Here is a 20,473-nt window from a genome sequence, read left to right on the forward strand (position 1 = left end):
TAAAATGCCTGGTTCTAGTCATATTCCCAGAAACAATGATATAATGTAGCAATTTCATTAAAGCTGCTGGTGAGGAAAGTAATCTCCATTGGGATCTAATTATGTTAAAATATACATGAAGAATCAGGCTTGGTTCTGTATAATTAACCATTTTTTAAATTTTTTTCATTGGACAGAAGATCATATTTCAGTCGGCTGTAGCATCAGCAGAGCCCCTAGAGAAGAGAAATAAAATTTAACAATGTATTTTTATCTTAGAGACAAACTGTTCTTCTTGGACAGTAATATTCTCATTTCTCTGGGTAGTATGAATGCCTGGTTAGATTGAATTAGAAATGGATGGATGGATATTCATAAGCGGCCAGCTGCTTCTAATCCATAAACTACATATTAGAGATGGGTTTGAGCTGTAATTTACCTTCATGTCAAACTTTCCTAAAATATGAGGTTGTTTCAATCCAGGTTTTGATTTGGCCCATTAAAGAGACAGAGGCCAGCTGCAAAATTGAGATCCAGATCTGAGCATTACAGTGGGTTGGAGGAAATTAGATATAGGGGTTTGGTTCTGGCCCATCTCTCAGAAATATCAAATCAGTGCTCCAAATCCACTGAAAATGTTGCCATTTCTAAAAGCTGATGAGCTGGATACACAGGAAACCCACTCTGCAGGGTTGTGTGTGTCTCAGGAATAAGGCTATATTTCTTGCCTTTGCAGAGCGCTCACATAGATGGCCACAAGAAGAATAGTGTGCGGCACAAGCTGGTCTCCTTGACTCTAAAGAAGAAATCCAAACTGACTGAAGAGGTGAGAGGAAATGCTTTGCGGCTGGTTACCACAAGTGGTATTATATGATCTGCAGGGCTCTCTGACTCTCTCCTGCTGCTTACACAACCAGACCTTCTCTGGGGTTGCTGCTCACTGTGTCTTTGGGGGCCTGAAAGATTTAAGGATTCTTTAAAGGGAAAGGTTGGCTCCCCATGTCTCCTTGAGTCACCCTGCACCTCATGCCTTCTTCCCCACTGTTCCCTATGCCTGGGACAGCTCCCACTCTCCAGTCATCAAGCCGTCCACCTCCTCTTTTCACACCCCTCCATCTGCATAGACTTCCAGTGAGAGTCGCCCATCCCTCTGTGTTGGCCTGTACATTCTCGGTCTTTCTCGCTTCAGTCCCACCCTGCTCGGCTTTAGATTCCAAGTGGATTTTCACAAGCACTCAACATTGGCCTAACTCCTCTGCCATTGATATCTGTGGTCAAACTCCCATGTGAGCCATTCGGCCAGTGCTGAGCACTTCTGAAAATCCCACTCTTCGGCTCTTGGGGCAGAGAATCCTTTTTCTTGACACATCCTCCTTTTTATACGGTATGGTAGAGAGGAATTATCAGTGGTTCACAGTCAAGCTGGAAGGGCATATCACGTGGAGTCCCGCAAGGATCAGTTCTGGGTCTGGTTCTGTTCAATGTCTTCATCAATGATTGAGATAATGGCATAGAGAGTACACTTGTAGAGTTTGCGGATGATACCAAGCTGGGAGGGGTTGCAAGTGCTTTGTAGAATAGGATTAAAATTCAAAATGATCTGGACAAACTGGAGAAATGGTCTGAAGTAAATAGGATGGAATACTGTAAGGACAACTGCAAAGCACTCCATTTAGGAAGGAACAATCAGTTGAACACATACAAAATGGGAAATGACTGCCTAGGAAGGAGTACTGCAGAAAGGGATCTGGGGGTCACAGTAGACCACAAGCTAAATATGAGTCAACAGTGTAACACTGTTGCAAAAAAAGCAAACATCATTCTGGGATGTATTAACTGGAGTGTTGTAAGCAAGACATGAGAAGTAATTTTTCTGCTCTACTGCATGCTGATTAGGCCTCCACTGGAGTATTGTGTCTAGTTCTGGATGCCACATTTCAGGAAAGATGTAGACAAATTGGAGAAAGTCCAGAGAAGAGCAACAAAAATGATTAACGGTCTCGATAACATGACCTATGAGGGAAGACTTTAAAAATGAGTTTGTTTAGTTAGAGAGGGGATAACAGTTTTCAAGTACATAAAAGGTTGTTACAAGGAGGAGGAAGAAAAATTGTTGTCCTTAACTTCTGAGGGTATTACAAGAAGCAATGGGCTTAAATTGCGGTTTAGGTTGGACATCATTAAAAACTTCCTAACTGTCAGCGCGGTTAAGCACTGGAATAAATTGTCTGAGGAGGTTGTGGAATCTCCGTCATTGGAGATTTTTAAGAGCAGGTTAGACAAACACCTGCCAGGGATAGTCTAGATAATACTTAAGTACAGTCACAAATTGTGCCATGAATTCTGAGGGCTGGATTAGATGACCTCTCGAGGTCCCTTCCAGTCCTACAATTCTATGATTCTATGATGTGCGCTTACAGAGGAAACCAATAACAGCGATCACAACCACGAATGTGCTTACAGCCTTACAGCCATGGTGTTGTGGTTTTGACTGATGGAGCATCTTTTAATTGTGTTACTGGTTTTTTAATGATGATTGAATAGAGATGAGATGAAGAGTCAGATCGTCATCAGTTATAGGCTGGTGTAACTCCACTGCCTTCTAATAGAGTTATCCCAGCTGAGGGTGGGGCTTGGAATTGTGGCCTATGGTGCTGTTGTGGAAAAACTGGGGCAAAGGAGTGGTCTAAGACAAAACAGATACTATAAGAAGATGCTCTAGGTCAGGGGTCTCAAACACGCAGCCCATGGGCCGCATGTGGCCCGCGGAGTTATTTGCTGTGGCCTGCCAAGCTCCCTGCGCTCCCCCCTCGCCCCCCCCCCGCCGCGAGTTATTTCCTGTGGCCGGCAAATTCCCATCCCCCGCCACCACCCCCAGCACACCGCGTCCCTACTTCTCTGCCTTCCTCCAGGTGCTTCCCACTGCCAAACAGCTGTTTGGCAGCGCTTAGTGCTTTCCAGGAGGGAGGAGCGGGGAGCCGCACACTCAGGGGAGGAGGCGGAGAAGAGGTGGGGCAGGGGTGGGGATTTGGGGAAGGGGTTGGAATGGGGCAGGGAGGGGGCGGAGTTGGGTTGGGGACTTTGGGGAAGGGGTGGGAAGAGGCAGGGTGGGGTCTCATGGAAGAGGTGGAGTGAGGGTGGGGCCAGGGGCGGGGTGGGGTGTCAGTAATCCTCATGTGGCCCTCCTGGTGATCTGAGTTTGAGATCCCTGCTCTAGGTAGATTGATTAGACAGAACTTGGTTCACCTTTATATGTACTATACAAGGATTTGGGGGATTAAAAGCAAAAGAGCTGCATCCAAATTACTGGTAAGTTAGAGGGTAAAATTGAAGCCCTCTGAATAAACAGGAGATGGGGTTCTCCTGGGAACTGTCATGACTAGATTATAGTCCTACTTGGGCGGGGGGCAGCTGTTCATAAAGGCCTGGGTTGGAGGAGGGGAGAACCATAGCAACAAGTTATCCAGAAAGAGAATAATGTCTTTGGTTGACAGGTGACAAAGAGACTCCATGATGGTGAGTCCACCCTCCAAGGCAACAGCATGCTCGAAGACCGACCCACCTCCAACTTGGAGAAGCTGCATTTCATTATTGGTAATGGCATCCTCAGACCAGCATTAAGGTTAGAAATCAGTGCAAAGAGTCGACCATCATTCTCTGTTTTTCCCCCCTATTAGTTAAGCTGCTCTCATTAAAAAAAAAGGTTTTTGCTAATCTGTGCGATTGATTAAAACATGTATTACACTGTTCTTCGAGCTCTCTTCCTCTGTATGATTGGGGCTAGGCTCCCATCATGTTTGTTAGATGTTCATTTCAGGCTTGATCCAAAGTTCACTGGGGTCAGTGGAAAGGCTGACATAGACTTCATTGGACTTTGGATCACGCCCCCGGTTATTAGCATTCCTTTTTTCTTTTCACTGCTTATTTTTATCCAAGCCATTACAGCCTAAGTTGCTGGGTCTTCTTTTGTTAGAAGAATAGATTTCTTTTATTGCATACAAAAAACTATGTTAAAAGAACATTGTTGCAATTGCAAAGTCAAAACTCAAAAGACAGGAAAAGCCGAATTATGATTGCCCATGCTACCTTAATTCAGACCCTTTGTGCATATGCATTCAGACACAATCTTTAATTACAAGATCATATGCTGTTTTTTCCATCGGACCCTGCCTCATTCAGTGCACAGAATGGACAGTGCTCACTTAATGAACAGCTATTCAATATTTTGTCCTACTCACTGTCCAGTGTGTGGCCCTTGGCCTTATTTCTGCACATTATTCCAACCCTGTTTCACGCACAATTAATGTATCTTCACTACAACTCTATGAGATGAGGGGGTGGTATTATGCCCATTTTACAGATGGGGAACTGTGTGATAAAGGCAGATTAAGGTTAAAATTGTATACTGATTTAGGGGGCCCAATTTGAAATGCTTCAGACCTGATTTTTCAGAGCATTATATAGTGCTCGATATATTCATAGCAGGAGGACCTCAGCTGCTTTTGTGAGTGCCTGGTAGCAGATAGTAGCTGTTAGGGGGTGGCGTATGCTGGCAGACTCTGGAGAATTCTGCTGCCAAACTCCTCTGAGCATGTGCAAACTAATATTTTCAAAGGCTCATGAACTTGGCCAAACATGGGTGGATTTTCAAGGGGATGGCAAAAAATACCCCCTGACCACAGGGCAATCCCCATACCAAATTGTAAGTCCCTGTTCCAAAACGTGGCGGCACTTAGAGCTTCTCAACAAAACAGACGTAAGAAGCTTTTAACATGGACAAAACACGTCTTTTTCCTAAACCTCGTTCTGAGAAACAACCAAACTGTTTTTACTGAAATTTTTTTAAAAATCAGCATAGAAAATTTCAGCCCAAGCAATTAAAATTTGGCCAAGTTTAAGGAACAGAAAACAGGGTCTTCTTATGGAACGTTTTGGGCCACCTCAACTACAGGGTGTCATTCTCTGCACCGCCTCTGGTATGTTTTGCCGTTCATCCCAAAAGCTCACAAAGCTCTTCACGCAAACAACATACAAGGCTCATTTTACCCACCACTGACAAGATGATGCTGCTAGGATGGAACATGGCGGCTGTTTGTTTAAATGGACACAGCAACACTACGTAGCAACTCAGCACAAGAAAGCTGAGACTTTCAAAGCTGCCTGGATGCCCAGTTCCAGAGCTGCTTTTCGGCAGCTTTGGAAGATCTCAGCCAAAGTGTAGAGGAATGTCGTTTCCATTTGAATTTGCAAGGGGGATTTCTGTAGGAGGGATGTAATTGTCAGAGTTAATTGGCCAGGGCAACAAGGTTAATACCCCTAGACTGACATAAAGTGCCATGGGACCTTTAATTATCAAGCCGTCAGGGTCTGGTTTTACATCCCATCTGAAAGACAGCAGCCCCTTTAACATCTAGTAACAGTTTGCAAGCCTGAGAGGCAGATTTCACCAGAAAAAGTAGCAAATTATTCATTAAGGGCTTGATCCAGAGCCCACTGAAATTATTGGAAAGACTCCCATTGACTTCAGTGGGCTGTGGATCAGGGATCCACTGAGAGAGAAATGGTATCTTGAATGACTGGCTGGGATCTAACCCTGATTTCTGTTGCAGGGACGAAATCTATTGTCAAATCTGCAAACAGCTCACCCAGAACCCTTCCAAAAGCAGCCATGCCAGAGGCTGGATCCTGATGTCGCTGTGCGTGGGATGCTTTGCTCCTTCTGAAAAGTTTGTGAAGGTGAAGAGCGAATGTTATTTATCATTTGCCTGGCATATCTATTTATACATTTCGTTTCGCAATGCTGGAGCCAACTCTTCTCTTTGGTTTCTCTGCTTGTTGACTGTGTCGTGACTCCCTTTCCACACAGGGTCTGATTTTACAGGAAAGCTCTATTGTAATAAAAGCCCCAGTTCAGCTAAGGACTTAAGCATGAGCTTTAGCCCCATCGAAGTTAAAGTTTAGCAACTGCTTAAATCGTTTCCTGAAATGGGGCCCAAAAGGCTATTCTTCTACCCAAATCATTGAATTATAAAGAAGAATAAATTATTAGGAAATTGTTTTTAATTGAAACCAAATCTCAGATCTCAAGGCCGTGCAGAAATTTGAATCCAGATCTGCAGCCAAACTTCACAGCTGACTTGTATTTCTACAATAGGCTAATCTAAGCACACCTGCAAATTCGGGATGCTCAGATCCCAGTTTTGCAGCCTGGCCCTCTCTTGTCCTACATATAATAGCCAAGAATAATTAACAGTCCTATAGGAAGCTGCCATCCCTAGCTACAGACTAGGGACCGAATGGCTAGGCAGCAGTTCTGCGGAAAAGGACCTAGGGGTGACAGTGGACGAGAAGCTGGATATGAGTCAGCAGTGTGCCCTTGTTGCCAAGAAGGCCAATGGCATTTTGGGATGTATAAGTAGGGGCATAGCGAGCAGATCGAGGGACGTGATCGTTCCCCTCTATTCGACATTGGTGAGGCCTCATCTGGAGTACTGTGTCCAGTTTTGGGCCCCACACTTCAAGAAGGATGTGGATAAATTGGAGAGAGTCCAGCGAAGGGCAACAAAAATGATTAGGGGTCTGGAACACATGAGTTATGAGGAGAGGCTGAGGGAGCTGGGATTGTTTAGCCTGCAGAAGAGAAGAATGAGGGGGGATTTGATAGCTGTTTTCAACTACCTGAAAGGGGGTTCCAAAGAGGATGGCTCTAGACTGTTCTCAATGGTATCAGATGACAGAACGAGGAGTAATGGTCTCAAGCTGCAGTGGGGGAGGTTTAGATTGGATATTAGGAAAAACTTTTTCACTATGAGGGTGGTGAAACACTGGAATGCGTTACCTAGGGAGGTGGTAGAATCTCCTTCCTTAGAGGTTTTTAAGGTCAGGCTTGACAAAGCCCTGGCTGGGATGATTTAACTGGGAATTGGTCCTGCTTTGAGCAGGGGGTTGGACTAGATGACCTTCTGGGGTCCCTTCCAACCCTTATATTCTATGATTCTATGATTCTATGAAGGCTGGTAACACAGAAGAGGGCTCAGAGAAAGCAGCTGCAGTTTATGTATGTGAGAAAGCAGGGACTTCTGGGGCCACATTTTCAAATGCATGCGTCTGAGTTGCTTCTGCAAAGAATATGCAAACACCTATGGGAGGCCAAACATCCATATTCTTGCACAAGTGGGATCTGCACATCCAGGCAGCATGTTTATGCCTGCAGTTACCCCATAGGAATATACAAAGGATAATTTGTATATGCAGATGGGGTTTTTGAACACTAAGTTGATGCCTCTGCTACGCTGGTAAATGTGTCTATCAGTGGTATTACAAGGTGAGCTCAATTTTGCTGAAATAAAAAAAATCAGCATAGAAAATTTCAGGCCAAGCAGTTAAAATTTTATTTATATATATATATATACACACACACACACACACACACACATATATATATATGTAATGTGTGTGTGTGTCTGTTTTAAATTAACCCCAAATCTATGAGTGTATTTTGTTCGGTTGCTCTACCCCCCTGTATCCTACTTCCTCATGTATCCAGATGGAAGCCAAGACCTCTAGATGAGCAACCTTATCTCCCAAAGTACTGGGCATCCAGCAGCTCCCACTGAAGTCACTGGGAGCTGCTAAGTGCTCATCACTCTTGCAAATCAGGCCACTTCTTTGGATCCCATTTTTAAAAACAATTTTGGCCTAAATCCATATTTAGGTCCCTAGATAAAAGTAGCCTGACTTTGAGAGGTGCTGAGCACCCAGAATCATGGTGACTTCAATGGGGCTACTCAGGCTTACGTTTAAGCATGGGCTTAAGGGCTTTGCTGGGCTGAGTACTTAGCACGTTGCAGGACTAGGCCCTCAGTCCTTGCTCAGGCAAGACTCCTATTGCCACCATGAGAGCTTTGCCCAAGGAAGAACTTCAGAACCTGTAGCCTGATCCCAAACCCAGTGAAGTTCAGTTGGAGCATTTCCACTGACTTCAGTGTAGTCTGGATCAGGACCTTGGTCCTTAGAGCTGAATCCAGGAGCCAAATTCATCAATAGAGTTCTTTGTGTCAGCCACAAGCCCTTCCTGTAGGGAAACGGATAAGGCAGATAAATCGTGTGTGAAACAGCGGAAGATTCCATTATGCCCAGAAATGAGACCCAGTAAATCATGTCACTAGAGATGACCCATGGAGTGTTTTAGTCTGTGTTTAAATCTCTGATAAAGGAGGACTTATTTGGGGAGAGTGCAGCACATCTAGAAACAAGTTGTTAATAGTCTTCAAAATATACCCTTTGGCTGGAACCCTGGCCCCACTGAAGCTAGCGGCCAAATTCCCATTGACTCCCGTGGAGCCAGGATTTTACTCTCTGTAATCTTGGGCTTTTGCATTCTGGACTCTCGGTGACTCCCTCTGAGGTTACTGTTAAAGGCCCCGATCCTGCAAGGAGCTGCAGGCAAATCACTGGGGTCTCCTGTACAGATGCCATTACAGAATCAGGACTTAAAATGTCAAGAACTCTCTTTTTTAAAAGTATTGTAGCTGTTAAATGCTGGCCGTGTGCACTGCTGGCAGAACTCATCTGAGGGGATATGAACTATATTTTCTCTCTCCTTCTGTCTCCTTTTGTACTATTTGATGGCAAAAATATTTGTAGATTTTTTTTTTTTGGACTCTGGTGAATACTTCTGTTTTGAAAGTACATTTATCAGGAGCACTTATTCTGATTTATTTCAGAGTTAGCAGAAAAATTCTGCATCAGCCCCAGACTTTACCTACCAATTCCAAAGCTGTTAGTTTTGTGGGTGTGGATTTTAGAGGTGATGCCGAAATCAGGTTTACCATGCAAACTCTGTTGCAACTATTACCACGGAGTGCCTAGCTGTTTATCTAAGTTATTTATAGAACGTCTAAGTTATGATTTATAGATCTAGCAAAGTGATTTATAGAGCCTCCCAGTTATGATTTATAGAGCTGTCTGTCTAAGTTATTTATAAAGTATTTTCTGTCTGTCATTCTGGGGAGGCTGCTGGGTTTAATTTTTTTCTGCACGAATGTGGTTGCATTTTTAATACATGGGTCAAGTACAGAGTCCTGGATAGGACCTCTTTAAAATGTATATTTTTAAAAATCTAAGCAAGTAAATACCTATCTAATGTATTAATGACGTATCAAAATGTTCTCTGTGTGTGACACAGGGTATGTCTACACTATAGTGGGAGGTGTAATTCCCAATTCGAGGAGACATATCCATGCAAGTTCTGATCAAGCTGGCATGCTAAAAACAGAAGTGGAGCCCCAGCAGCATGAGCAGCAGGATGGGCTAGCTGCCCATGCTCATGTGTAGCATTTCAGCTGTGATCTAGCAAGTGGCTATCTCACAGTGCAGCAGCGATATTTCTATTTTTAGCTTGCTAGCTTAATTGGAGCTAGTGCTGGTTTGTCTTCTTGAGCTGGAAATTACACCTCCGGCTTGTAGACATACCCATTGAGTCAGAGAATTTAAGGTCAGAAGGGTCCACCAGATCATCTGTTCTGACTGGCACGTCACAGGCCACTAAACTTCGCCCAGTTACCCCTGCAACAAGCCCATTAACCTGGATTAGACTAAAGTGTTACAGCCCTCAGGAGACCAAACTATTGTGTGCCACATTCGGATAATAGGTGGGACCAAGCTACACCAATGCGCAAGGCCCCTGCAATGGCAGGGAATTGATTTGGTGTGTGCATTTGGTTAAATTCAGTGTTTATCTCCCCACTGCTCATTACTTACAGGTCTATTTGATTTATTCCCCCCTTCTGACCAACGCTGCAATAACATTTTGGATGGACAGTCTTTAGAATGGAGCCATGGACCTGTGTTCAAGCCAACAGCAGCCGTCAGTCGTCTAACCAATACATTCTCTCTTGCCAACAGTATTTAAGGAACTTCATCAATGGAGGTCCTCCTGGTTACGCTCCCTATTGTGAAGAGAGATTGAGGAGGACATTTGCAAATGGGACTAGGACACAGCCGCCCAGCTGGTTAGAATTACAGGTCTGAATCCCCTAGAGCAAATAGAGTGTGTCAAAAAGGTTTTATTGAAATGTTGTTGAAAGTGACTTTTGACTGAACAGAAATTTGCTTTAGAAAATGTCCATTTCTGTCTGAATTTTTCAGATTTTTGTAGGAAAATTTTCTTCTGTCCGTGACGACTGAAAATGGGAATGAACAATATTTTCAGTTTTTAGTAAACCAAAAAGTTTGGTTTTCAGGTTTTCATTTCTTTCAGCCAAAACCTGACAAATTCAGTGGAAGTGTTTTTCTTTGAACAAAGTTTCTTTCCAGCTCTAATAGTGAATGCCGTTCCATTTAGAGGTATAAACATTTTCTCACAGTCCCTTAATAGGATGTTGTCTCTCTTATTCTGAGGATTAGCAGTTCAGAAGCAGAAACTATGTCTTCCTTGTGGAGAACAATGATTATGACTGACTTGCATTATCGTCAATCCACTTGTTACTGTTCCTCTTGTCTGCACTCTTCTCCATCTTCTTGTATTTTGAAGGTGGTACAGAACTGCGTTCCACGTAGTTTGAGGCAGTGGGTATTATCCAAGTCTCTACACAGATTTAAAGGTTACACATGCTTCCAGGATTCAATCCACTGTCCATTGAAGAGAATCAAAAATTACCATTGACAATTAGCTGTATTAATTAAAAAATTTGGGAGTTGCAGCTGCTCCCCATTACTCAAATTGTGACTCTACATTATGCTGTGGAGAAGTATATTGCAGCCATATTACAAATGTAGCCATAAGTACTAGAGCAAAGGATCCAGAAAAGGCACTGTGACCGTTGGGAGATAACTTGTAAATGGGCAAATAAATCAGGCTTGTATGCCTTTAAAAAGTTTGACTCTAATCTCCTAGGCGACCAAGTCCAAGAAACCTATCATGCTGCCTGTTACGTTTATGGATGGGACAACGAAGACGCTGCTAACTGACTCTGCAACGACCGCTAAAGAGCTCTGTAATTCCTTAGCTGACAAGATCAGCCTGAAGGACCGATTTGGGTTTTCGCTTTACATCGCACTGTTTGACAAGGTACGTACTGGCCTAGATGCCTCAGAGAAGGAGAAGGTGGCTCTTTTCTGATATAGAAAATATGTATCTTCAGGGTGGCAGTTCTGTCATGTGATGAGAGTGGGGAACTGAGCACTAAGTCATTGTGTCAGTAATGAACTTTTGGAGGCTACCGGTAGATATGACTCCCTAAGAATAAAGGTCAGAGTCAATGAGAAGGCAAAATAGCCTGAAAGTAAAATTTCATCCAGTCAGCCAGACAGCCTGCCTGTGTAACTCCATCTACTCCTAATAAACTGTCATGGCCCTGTACCAGATATGGACTGGCTACAGAGCTTGCTTCTGAGCAAGATACACACCAAATGTGTTCATCATTAATGCACTGCCAGGTAGCTTAAATAAGGTATTTTTACACGCACCGCCACCTAGTGGTTGAACCATACAGTACAGTTTAGCATTCCATTACATAAACCTTGAAGTCTGGACAGAGCTGTGTCGTCCTTGGAAATCCTCTGGTCTGTTTCGAAAGCCTACGGCAGGTGCGTGTACCCATGTAATGTCTGGAGAGAGACATTGCTCTGAGTCTGGCTTTCAATCAAATGTTCCGAGCACAGGCATGGAACCTGCACAATCAAGAATAGCATCATACACGCAAACCATGGGCTAGATTGGGCCTTTCAGACACAGGTCCGGTGGGCAGCACAGTGCGAGCTGGCTAGCCTTAGAGAGCTCCCGGAAGCATTGTGCTCAGGGAGACAGAATCAGTCCCACAGTTCCTGGACAGCAGAAGGTCTGTGGCATCCCATAGGAGGGTGCAGCATGTTCTCCACTCCATGGCTGCCCATCTCTGCTGGCTGGTAGAGAGGGGACTGGGTTTTGCACACACCCCTCCTTGTCCTTTTAGGAGAAGCTGGTGCTGTTGTGGGCTTTCACTCTGAGGAGTTCTTGCAGTTGTGATTGGCCCCTGCACAGGGGCATGGTAGGAGGGTGATGGGGGCATCCTTTTGCTCTGTGTTTGTACAGCACCTATCACAGTGGGGGCCTGACCCATGACTAGGGCTCTTAGGTGCTATGGTTATACAAATAATACATAATAATAAAGGCTCCTTGCTCCCCTTGTGGAGTATAATCTCGTCCTACTAAATCACGATGGGTCTCTCCTTTCACACGGAGTGTGGCAACTGCTGCTAAAAATATGGTGACCCAGCATGTACCTTCGCTGTCCCCCTCCTGCCCTGGCCAGGTCTCATCCTTGGGGAGCGGCAACGACCACGTGATGGATGCTGTGTCTCAGTGTGAACAGTATGCCAAAGAGCAGGGAGCCCAGGAGCGCAACGCGCCGTGGCGACTCTTCTTCAGGAAGGAGATCTTCACCCCTTGGCACAATCCAAGTGAAGACAACGTGGCAACCAACCTCATTTACCAGCAGATAGTCCGGGGGGTGAAGTTTGGGGAGTACCGATGTGACAAGGTGAGTCCTCAACAATGGCAGACCTTGGCCTCCTGGCTTGGGAAATTGGGCACGTGAATATTCTGTTCTCATTTAGGTAGGTAGGATCCAGAATCCTTAAAATGAATGCTGTTCTTGCTGTCTGTCTCTCTACTAATAAGGGACCCAACACCATGAACTTCCTACATTAAGAGCCAAATTTCTCCCCCGGAGAAACTCACAGACAACTCTCACCAAAGTCAAAGGAGCCAACTTACAAACAGCGAAAATCAATGGGAGGTGCCCCTGAGTATCTGAAAACGGTGGGAGCTGCACATAAGCATCCCAAGGCAAAGTCTGGCCCCTTGGCTTCAGTGACTAGTGATTCTGACTACCTCAGTGTTTGGGTTCCCAACCTGAGAGACCTTAAAGAGGACTGATTTTTAGAGAGCCAGGTGCTCAGCACTTCTGAAAATCAAGCCCCTTCAAGGTATGTCTAATTAAGCACCCCAAAATTGTGGAACCCAAAAGTACTTGTTACTTTGAAAATGTAGGCCCTAATCTTCAAACGGAGTAGGGACCTAAATACCACTGAGAATCTGGGAAGGATCTGGGACTGGGTGTTTTGTCCTCCTTGTTTTTAAAGTATCCATGGACTTCATCCAACATATCTATCTTCTGTTCTGTCTGCTTCTAACCCTTCTTCTCCTGAGCTCCACATGAGATTTCTACTGTGTGTCTATAAAGTGCCCAATCACCATGATATCTAGATTACCTTCTTGTATCTCTGCCTCATTGACTCGCCATCTCAAATCTTATCTGTAGTCCTATCCTTTGTCCTTTGCCTATATCTCTCACTCCCAGTCTCCACTTCTGTAGCTATATCATGTCTCTATAAAATACTTTGGGATACAGTTGATATGAAAGACATAGTACAAAATAAAGGTGTATTGCATTCAGGTATCTGTTCTTCAGCAATTTGCCTGATTTATGAAGAGAGAGGTGGATTTGCTCCGTAAGTGCAAGAGATGTGCTGAGGCGCAATTGATTTATACTCACTAAGCCTTGTCTACACTAATAGAATTACCAGTTGCTGACTACAGGTATCAGAAAAGGGTGTCATTGAACCAGTGCTGAACAGGATTGAACTGCAAGTGTAGACAAGGACAGAGTTGTTCACGGTGCTCAAACCTGCTCAGGTTTTAACCAGAGTTCCTGGCGCTCTGCTGAACTCAGTTTGCTCTCAGCTAGACTTGTGCCGATCCAACGTTCAGTATTGGTTCGGTTGTAAACCTTGCTGACACCAGTTGCCAGCAACTGGTCGCTTTGCCAGCTTAGACATGGCTCTGGAGCAAACATGGCCATAGCATCCAATGAGATGTTATCTGCATTCAGGTGACACCTCTGGTGTGAGAGGTAATTTCGTGCATCTCAGTGCTCAACAATGGATGCTGAACCTGCTTAATCAAAAAGAGATGATGCCATCAGTTGAACTAAAGTACTAGAGCCTTTGGTAAGCAACATTCAGAGAGGAATTTTCTCTACTCTTCTGTTATCCATTGATCTGCAGTTCATGTAACAGTTGCAGTGATCACTGCTAAGCACATGAGACCCAGTCTTTCTCCCACTTGAATGCAGGTGGGATCCATAGAAAGGGGAGGTAGTTAAGGAAGTATTTGTGTGATGTTTTATTCATTGAGGAGTTAGTCACTTAGGGCACATCTTCACTGGCTCTCCCAGCACTCCAAAAACCCCCCACCTTTTTTCACCCCCGAGCGAGAAAGTTGCAGCGCTGTAAAGTGCGAGTGTTTAGAGCCTGGTCTAAAGCCCAGTGAAATCCCTTTGAAATTCAGTCAGTCTGTGTCAGCAAAGGGTTAATTGAGCTCCAGGAGAAGGGAGGTTAAAGTGACTCCCTCCTTGTAGTTTCTTTCCTTGTTGGTTCCTACAGGAAGAAGACTTGGCAGAACTGGCTTCCCAGCAGTACTACGTAGACTATGGGGCGGCGATGGTGCTGGAGCGACTCCTGAACTTAATCCCCTCCTACATCCCTGACAGAGAGATCACTGCTTCGAAAACCGTGGAAAAATGGGCTCAGCTCATTATAGCTGCACATAAAAAGGTAGGTGTTGGCCAGAGGGTGAGCTCCAGCAAGGCTCTGTGCATGTTAAACAGCCAGCAAGTTTGGCTGCATCAGCCTATGGGGTTTGCATATCAGCCTATCAGCCTGAGACAGAAATGGATTTTTCCCCCAGGGATCAATTTAGAGCCAGGGGCAAAAACCAGAGTGTGTAGCCATTCTTGATGCCGGTTGGGTCACAAATGAAGGAGAGAGACACTTCAGTGGTTTGGTTTTGCACTGGGTTTTGAAGCAGGAACTGAATGGCAGGAAGACTGAATGGCAGGAAGATATCACAGAGGGCCTTATTTTTAAGGTTAAGACTGTATCACTGGGGATTTCCACTTAAATCATGGGATTCTTATATGGTGGTGTTACGGCTGTGTCTACAGGCACCGGTCAGGATAGAGGTCCCAATGTTCAGGGCACTGTACAAACACACTGGCCACCTTAACACCCAGTGACGTTCTGAATGGAGCCTGGTCCAAGGGTGAGGAGATAGCTCAGTGGTTTGAGCATTGGCCTGCTAAGCCCAGGGTTGTGAGTTCAATCCTTGAGGGGGCCATTTAGGGATCTGGGACTAAAATTAGGGATTGGTCCTGCTTTGAGCAGGGGGTTGGACTAGATGACCTCCTGAGGTCCCTTCCAACCCTGATATTCTATGATTCTATGAAGTCCTACACAGCCTGGCTAGGTGTTTCCTCAGAGGTCCATTCCTGATGGATTTCTAGCTTTGGAGGAGGGCAGGGCAGAGCAGAGACTCCATTCATGACAACAGGTTTTGAGATAAAACACTATGGGCCTGATTCTCCTCTCACTTCTTACACCAGTGTGAGACTTGTGAAACTTCCTGGACTTCAGTAGAACTGCTCCTGATTTATATTCCTGGAGAATCAGGCACCAGGACTCCCATGGCTTTGTCTCCACCACTGGGTATTGTTCATCTAAGTACAAGGGCTGAAAGGTCCTATTGGATCATCTAGACCTTCCCCTGTCCCTTCCAGTGCAGGACCATTCCCTACAGTGTATTCTCCATACCTTTGTCCTGTCCAGTCCTTTAATAACTCAAGTACTGGGGCTTCCACTACTTTTCCTGTGAGTTTTTTAAGCCGTTGGTCTCATCCTGATACTGTCGGAGGTCTCGTGACTTCAAGATCTTCAGCTGGTGTAAACTGATGTAGCCCCATTGATTTGTTTTTAATTAGACCTCTTCCTGGCTTTTACCTGGGTATTGTTGATTTGTTTTTTCATGCTGGTTTTGGTTTGGTTTGCCTGTAGGGAATTTATACCCAGAAGAGAGCAGACCCCAAAAAAGTCAAGGAAGAAGTGGTGGATTTTGCACGTTTCAAGTGGCCTTTGCTATTTTCTAGATTTTATGAAGCCTTCAAATTCTCAGGTAACCCAGCAGTGAATGTGTTGCCATAAGATGAGCATCCATGAAATAAAAGAGAATTATATATGCTAGAGATGAACAAGACCTACTGGGTGATCTGGTCCATCCTCCTGAAGGCATAGGATTGCCTTGTATAGCACTTAGTGCAACCTGGCTATAAATGTCTCAAGCTATGATGCTTTTACCACATTCCCCTAATGAGCAAGGCGGGGACTTTCTGGCCTTTACAACTTGATTTGAGAGCTAAAAGTCTGTCCAATTTGTAAACCATTTTTAACCAGCATTTTATCGTTTACAGTCAGATAGTTGCCTGCACATTTATCTATTGTGCATATTGTCTTCAACCCAGGGCCCAGCCTGCCCAAGAACGATGTGATTGTAGCTGTGAATTGGACCGGAGTGTACTTTGTGGATGAACAAGAACAAGTCCTCTTAGAACTCTCCTTCCCAGAGATCACAGCTGTCTCAAGCAGTAGGTAAGGAAGAACAGAATGAGTCAGTTCGTCCTTGTGTTGAGGTAACAATGTGTTAAAACAGTTGTTAAAAATGGTGTGTTGAATTCCTTGGCTTTAAAGGACTTAGGCTATGGCTACACTACAGAACTGATAGAGGCTCTAAGCTGATGGGAAAGAGCTCTCCCATTGACTTAATTCCTCCGGCCCCTGCACGCAGCGATGGCTAGGTCAGCAGGAGAGCTTCTCCCACTGACCGCGCCATCCACACTGTTGCTGAGGTCGGTGTAACTTACGTCACTCGGGGGGTGGCTTATTCACACCCCTGAGTGACATCACTTATACGGATATAAGGTGTAGTGTGTGCATAGCTTTAGCACGGAGCTGCACTGTAGGAAGCTTAGGCCAGGTCAGGGTGGAGGGAGACATCAAAGCAGCATCTGGTGACTTAGCTACTGTCTCCTCTGCTGAAACAGGGTGCTATTTGGCGGATTCCGCCACACTTGCCCTTTTGGCCGAGTGTTCAGGAACATTCATTCCAGTTGGAGTCCTGCAGCTACATCTCTCACATCCCATGCACTCTGCCAAAACTGACCTGTGTGGCTTAAAGTTAGATGTCTAAATCCATATTTAGGCATATTTTGACTCAGGGGAAGTTACAAATGCCCAGCACATTTGGCTCTTAAGCCTCCTTTATTTAGATGTCTGACATAGGCAACCCTAGTTTGACAGTATTGGTCTCAATCTTTATTAACCAGCATGGTGATTTCCCTACTAGCAGTTAAAAGAAAGGACACTAAAAGCATGTGATGTTTTCCACAAGGCAATACTTGGAAGCATCTTCTTGCAATTAATCAAGCAGGAGCAGCTTCCTCTTGTCCAAGGGTCGAATTTGCTGTGTTGTGTTAAGGGGCTTATGGGCTTGTCTGAGGCTTCTCCTGAGCACTGTATACATGTGAAATATTCAACATAGAGTCAGAACAGACTGCAGACATAAAGCATGTCTTGGAAGCACATGAAGAGAACTACATTCCTGCTGAACCTAAATTGAACCTCAAGGCCATTTCTGAAATGAAGCAGAGACCAGGGTACTTTGGCAGTTCTTTAGATCTATTCTCCTCTGCACCTTGCTCTGTACGTTACAGAAAACTTCTATGATACTCTTGCTAGACTGATTTCTGGTAGGCACAGGCATGTTCTGATTTCTATTATAGGGAGGAGTCAAGGATAAATTTGTCTTATTTACAAACCGAATTAATTCCGCCACACAGTGGTACCTCCCCATAACTTTGAATTTATTATTATTTGTATGGGCCGAGGACCCTTAGTCCTGAAACAGGACCCCATTGTGCTAGGCGCTGTACAGAGACAAAAAAAGACAGACCCTGCTCCAAAGAGCTTAACTGTCAGATTAGAGCTCCTGCTATAGATTTGCTCTGCTCTTTCCCCCATTCCCAATCAGCATTCTTCTTCTTCTTCACCACACAACACAAAAGTGACCAGGCACCAAACCCATAAAATGAAAATGACCTCTGGTGTTTGTTATGCAGGAGGTCCGGCTAAATGACTGTAATGCTCCCTTGTGGCCTGGGAATCTGTGAGCCAATTTCGCCTTCACGCTAGGACCAAATTTTAAAAACTCTCCACCTGAGTTGTGCCAGCAAAATGGGTGTGCGTGTACCTGTGTGTGTGCCTGGATCCCAGATGTGCACTTGCCCAGCAGTGTTTGTATATAGAGGGAAGCCCATTTTGACAGTGCTCCATGCATGTTTGTCCTCACGGGTGGCAGTGCGTGTTTACAACAGGCGCACGTGCACATTTTGCAGGAACGATGGAGGTGGCCAGTCGTGAACCTTTTCCCCCAGATCTCGGGGTGACACTGGCTTAATGAATGTGTTTCCTATGATCACTGTTCTAGAGGGGGAAAGCTCCAAGGACAGAGTTTCACCTTGGCCACCATTAAAGGGGACGAATACACCTTCACCTCCAACAATGCAGAGGACATCCGGGACCTTGTTGTCACCTTCCTAGAAGGACTAAGGAAAAGATCAAAGTATGTTGTCACTCTCCAAGACAACCCAAACCCTGGTGAGTAAACTGACCAACCCCAAGGCAAAGAAATTCTCTGGCTTTAGGGCAGGCAATCGTTCGTATGTCACTCTGGAAAGGCTGCCTGCTTCTCCTGCAAGAGGAGCACTCATGTATAAAAGGTTTTGTTTAATCACGATTGGATGTCTCTTTCAAAAATATATCCTCTATCTCAACCAGAAGATATGGGCTTGCTGCAGGGATTACTGGGTGAAATTCTCTGGTCTGTGTTCTGCAGGGGTTGAGATTAGATGACCACAGTGGTCTCTTCTGACCTTGAAATCAGTGTGTAAGACCTTTGGTTAGAGTGGGATTTTCAAAAGTGCCTGAGGGAGTTGAGCATCCAATTTCTATTGAAAGCCAATGGGATTTGGAAGCCTAACTCTCCTCGTTCCCTTTGAAAATGCCAGCCCAAGCACCTCTGTAAGTGGTATTTGTTCACTATACACATTTAGCAATCACCTGTTTTATAGGATCTGATTTCCCAGGGTTAGGTGTGTTAGGCAGGCATGTAGACAAGCTAATTACTCCAAAGGATGTTTGGAAATAACAGCAGCCACTTCTGCTGCAGTGGGAGAAGAATCTGGATTCCTCAGCTTCCTTAAAGGAGACCTGATTGTTATGGACCAGGACACTGGAGAGCATGTCATGAACTCGGGCTGGGCCAATGGGGTCAATGAAAGGACCAAACAGAGAGGAGATTTCCCAACGGACTGTGTTTACGTCTTGCCGACTGTCACCATGCCACCTCTGGAGATTGTGGTAAGATACCCTAAGGGGTGGTGCATCTTGGCAGGTCCCTGATACAAAAGCCATTGAAGTCAAAGGGAGTTGTTCCATTGTCTTCAAAGATTAGATCAGGCCCGTAATCTCCCTGATGATGATGTGGTGGAAGCAAGAAATGACTAAGAGGGTAAACAAGTCATCGGGTCAGAGGGGAACCAGATTTCATCTGCCTGGACAACCTATTAGTCTTTCCACTGGGCTTGCTAGTTTGAAAACCACCCACTTTGGACCTAGAATATGGCTGAATCTTCTTAGATGTCACTGCGGCTTGAATTTGAAGATGATATTTGGGCAGGGGAGATGTGTCTATGCAGCTATGAATGAGAGGGGAAGTGGGTCCATAAGATACTTTCTGTCTTAGGATGTGATCCACACTGTAGAAACTTTTGAGATCCCCTGTGTTAATTACTAAGAAATGCACGAGACTGCATAGTTCCACTAAGATTGAGCGTTGTTGCTGTTTATTAGTTTGAAGTTAAGAGTTTGGTGTTTTTTCATTACAGCATGATTTTCTTTCATCTTCAGTCTTTTCATTTTTCATCTGCTTTCCCTCTCTGGACACACAAAGATTCTTTCATCTAAAATACATTGACTAACCATGACTTCTGTATTCTCTAGGCGTTAGTCACGATGACCCCTGACCAGAGGCAAGATGTTATCAGAATGTCCCAGCTGGCGATTTCGGACAGTGAAGAAAGAGTGAAGCCGTACACCTTGGAAGAGTTCTCCTATGATTATTTTAGGTGAAGCTTTAAAAAAAAAAAACCTTTTCAGCCTACATAAGGGACTTGAGTTCATTCCTCAGGCAGAGCCGAATCAATGGCTGCATTTCAGGATTATTGGAAGAAATCTTTAGATTTCAGCTTGTCTGGCCCATTATGACTACAGCTGTGATTTAGGATGTTGTGTTCTGCATGTAAGCTGGCAGAACATCGGAAGTCTGATCATTACATGAAATTTTATGTCCAGTGTTATTCAGGAGGTCCGACTAACTTATGGTCCCTTCTGGCCTTGCAGCCTCTGAATCATATGTAGAACATTACACAGGATCATGGAAATGTAGGGCTGGAAAGGACCTCAAGAAGTCATCAGGTCCAGTCCTCTGCACTGAGGCAGGACCAACTAAACCTTAAACTATCCCTGACAGGTGTTTGTCCAACCTGTTCTTTAAAAAACGTTA

The 20,473-nt window shown here is 44.7% G+C and overlaps 1 protein-coding gene across 1 annotated transcript in view; it reads left to right on the plus strand.

Moving 5' to 3' along the window:
* Positions 1-20,473, plus strand: part of MYO7A (myosin VIIA) — a 118,652-nt gene that overhangs the window by 75,738 nt on the left and 22,441 nt on the right. The window contains exons 26-37 of the mRNA XM_048840256.2: positions 716-805; positions 3,474-3,601; positions 5,589-5,715; positions 9,886-10,005; positions 10,877-11,050; positions 12,273-12,500; positions 14,407-14,577; positions 15,853-15,970; positions 16,317-16,443; positions 18,338-18,507; positions 19,079-19,269; positions 19,912-20,036. Coding sequence (XP_048696213.2) covers positions 716-805; positions 3,474-3,601; positions 5,589-5,715; positions 9,886-10,005; positions 10,877-11,050; positions 12,273-12,500; positions 14,407-14,577; positions 15,853-15,970; positions 16,317-16,443; positions 18,338-18,507; positions 19,079-19,269; positions 19,912-20,036 — 1,769 coding nt within the window. The remainder of the gene's footprint in view (positions 1-715; positions 806-3,473; positions 3,602-5,588; positions 5,716-9,885; positions 10,006-10,876; positions 11,051-12,272; positions 12,501-14,406; positions 14,578-15,852; positions 15,971-16,316; positions 16,444-18,337; positions 18,508-19,078; positions 19,270-19,911; positions 20,037-20,473) is intronic.

Source organism: Caretta caretta, chromosome 1 (genome assembly GCF_965140235.1).
Source record: "Caretta caretta isolate rCarCar2 chromosome 1, rCarCar1.hap1, whole genome shotgun sequence".
Classification (NCBI taxonomy): Eukaryota; Metazoa; Chordata; order Testudines; family Cheloniidae; genus Caretta; species Caretta caretta.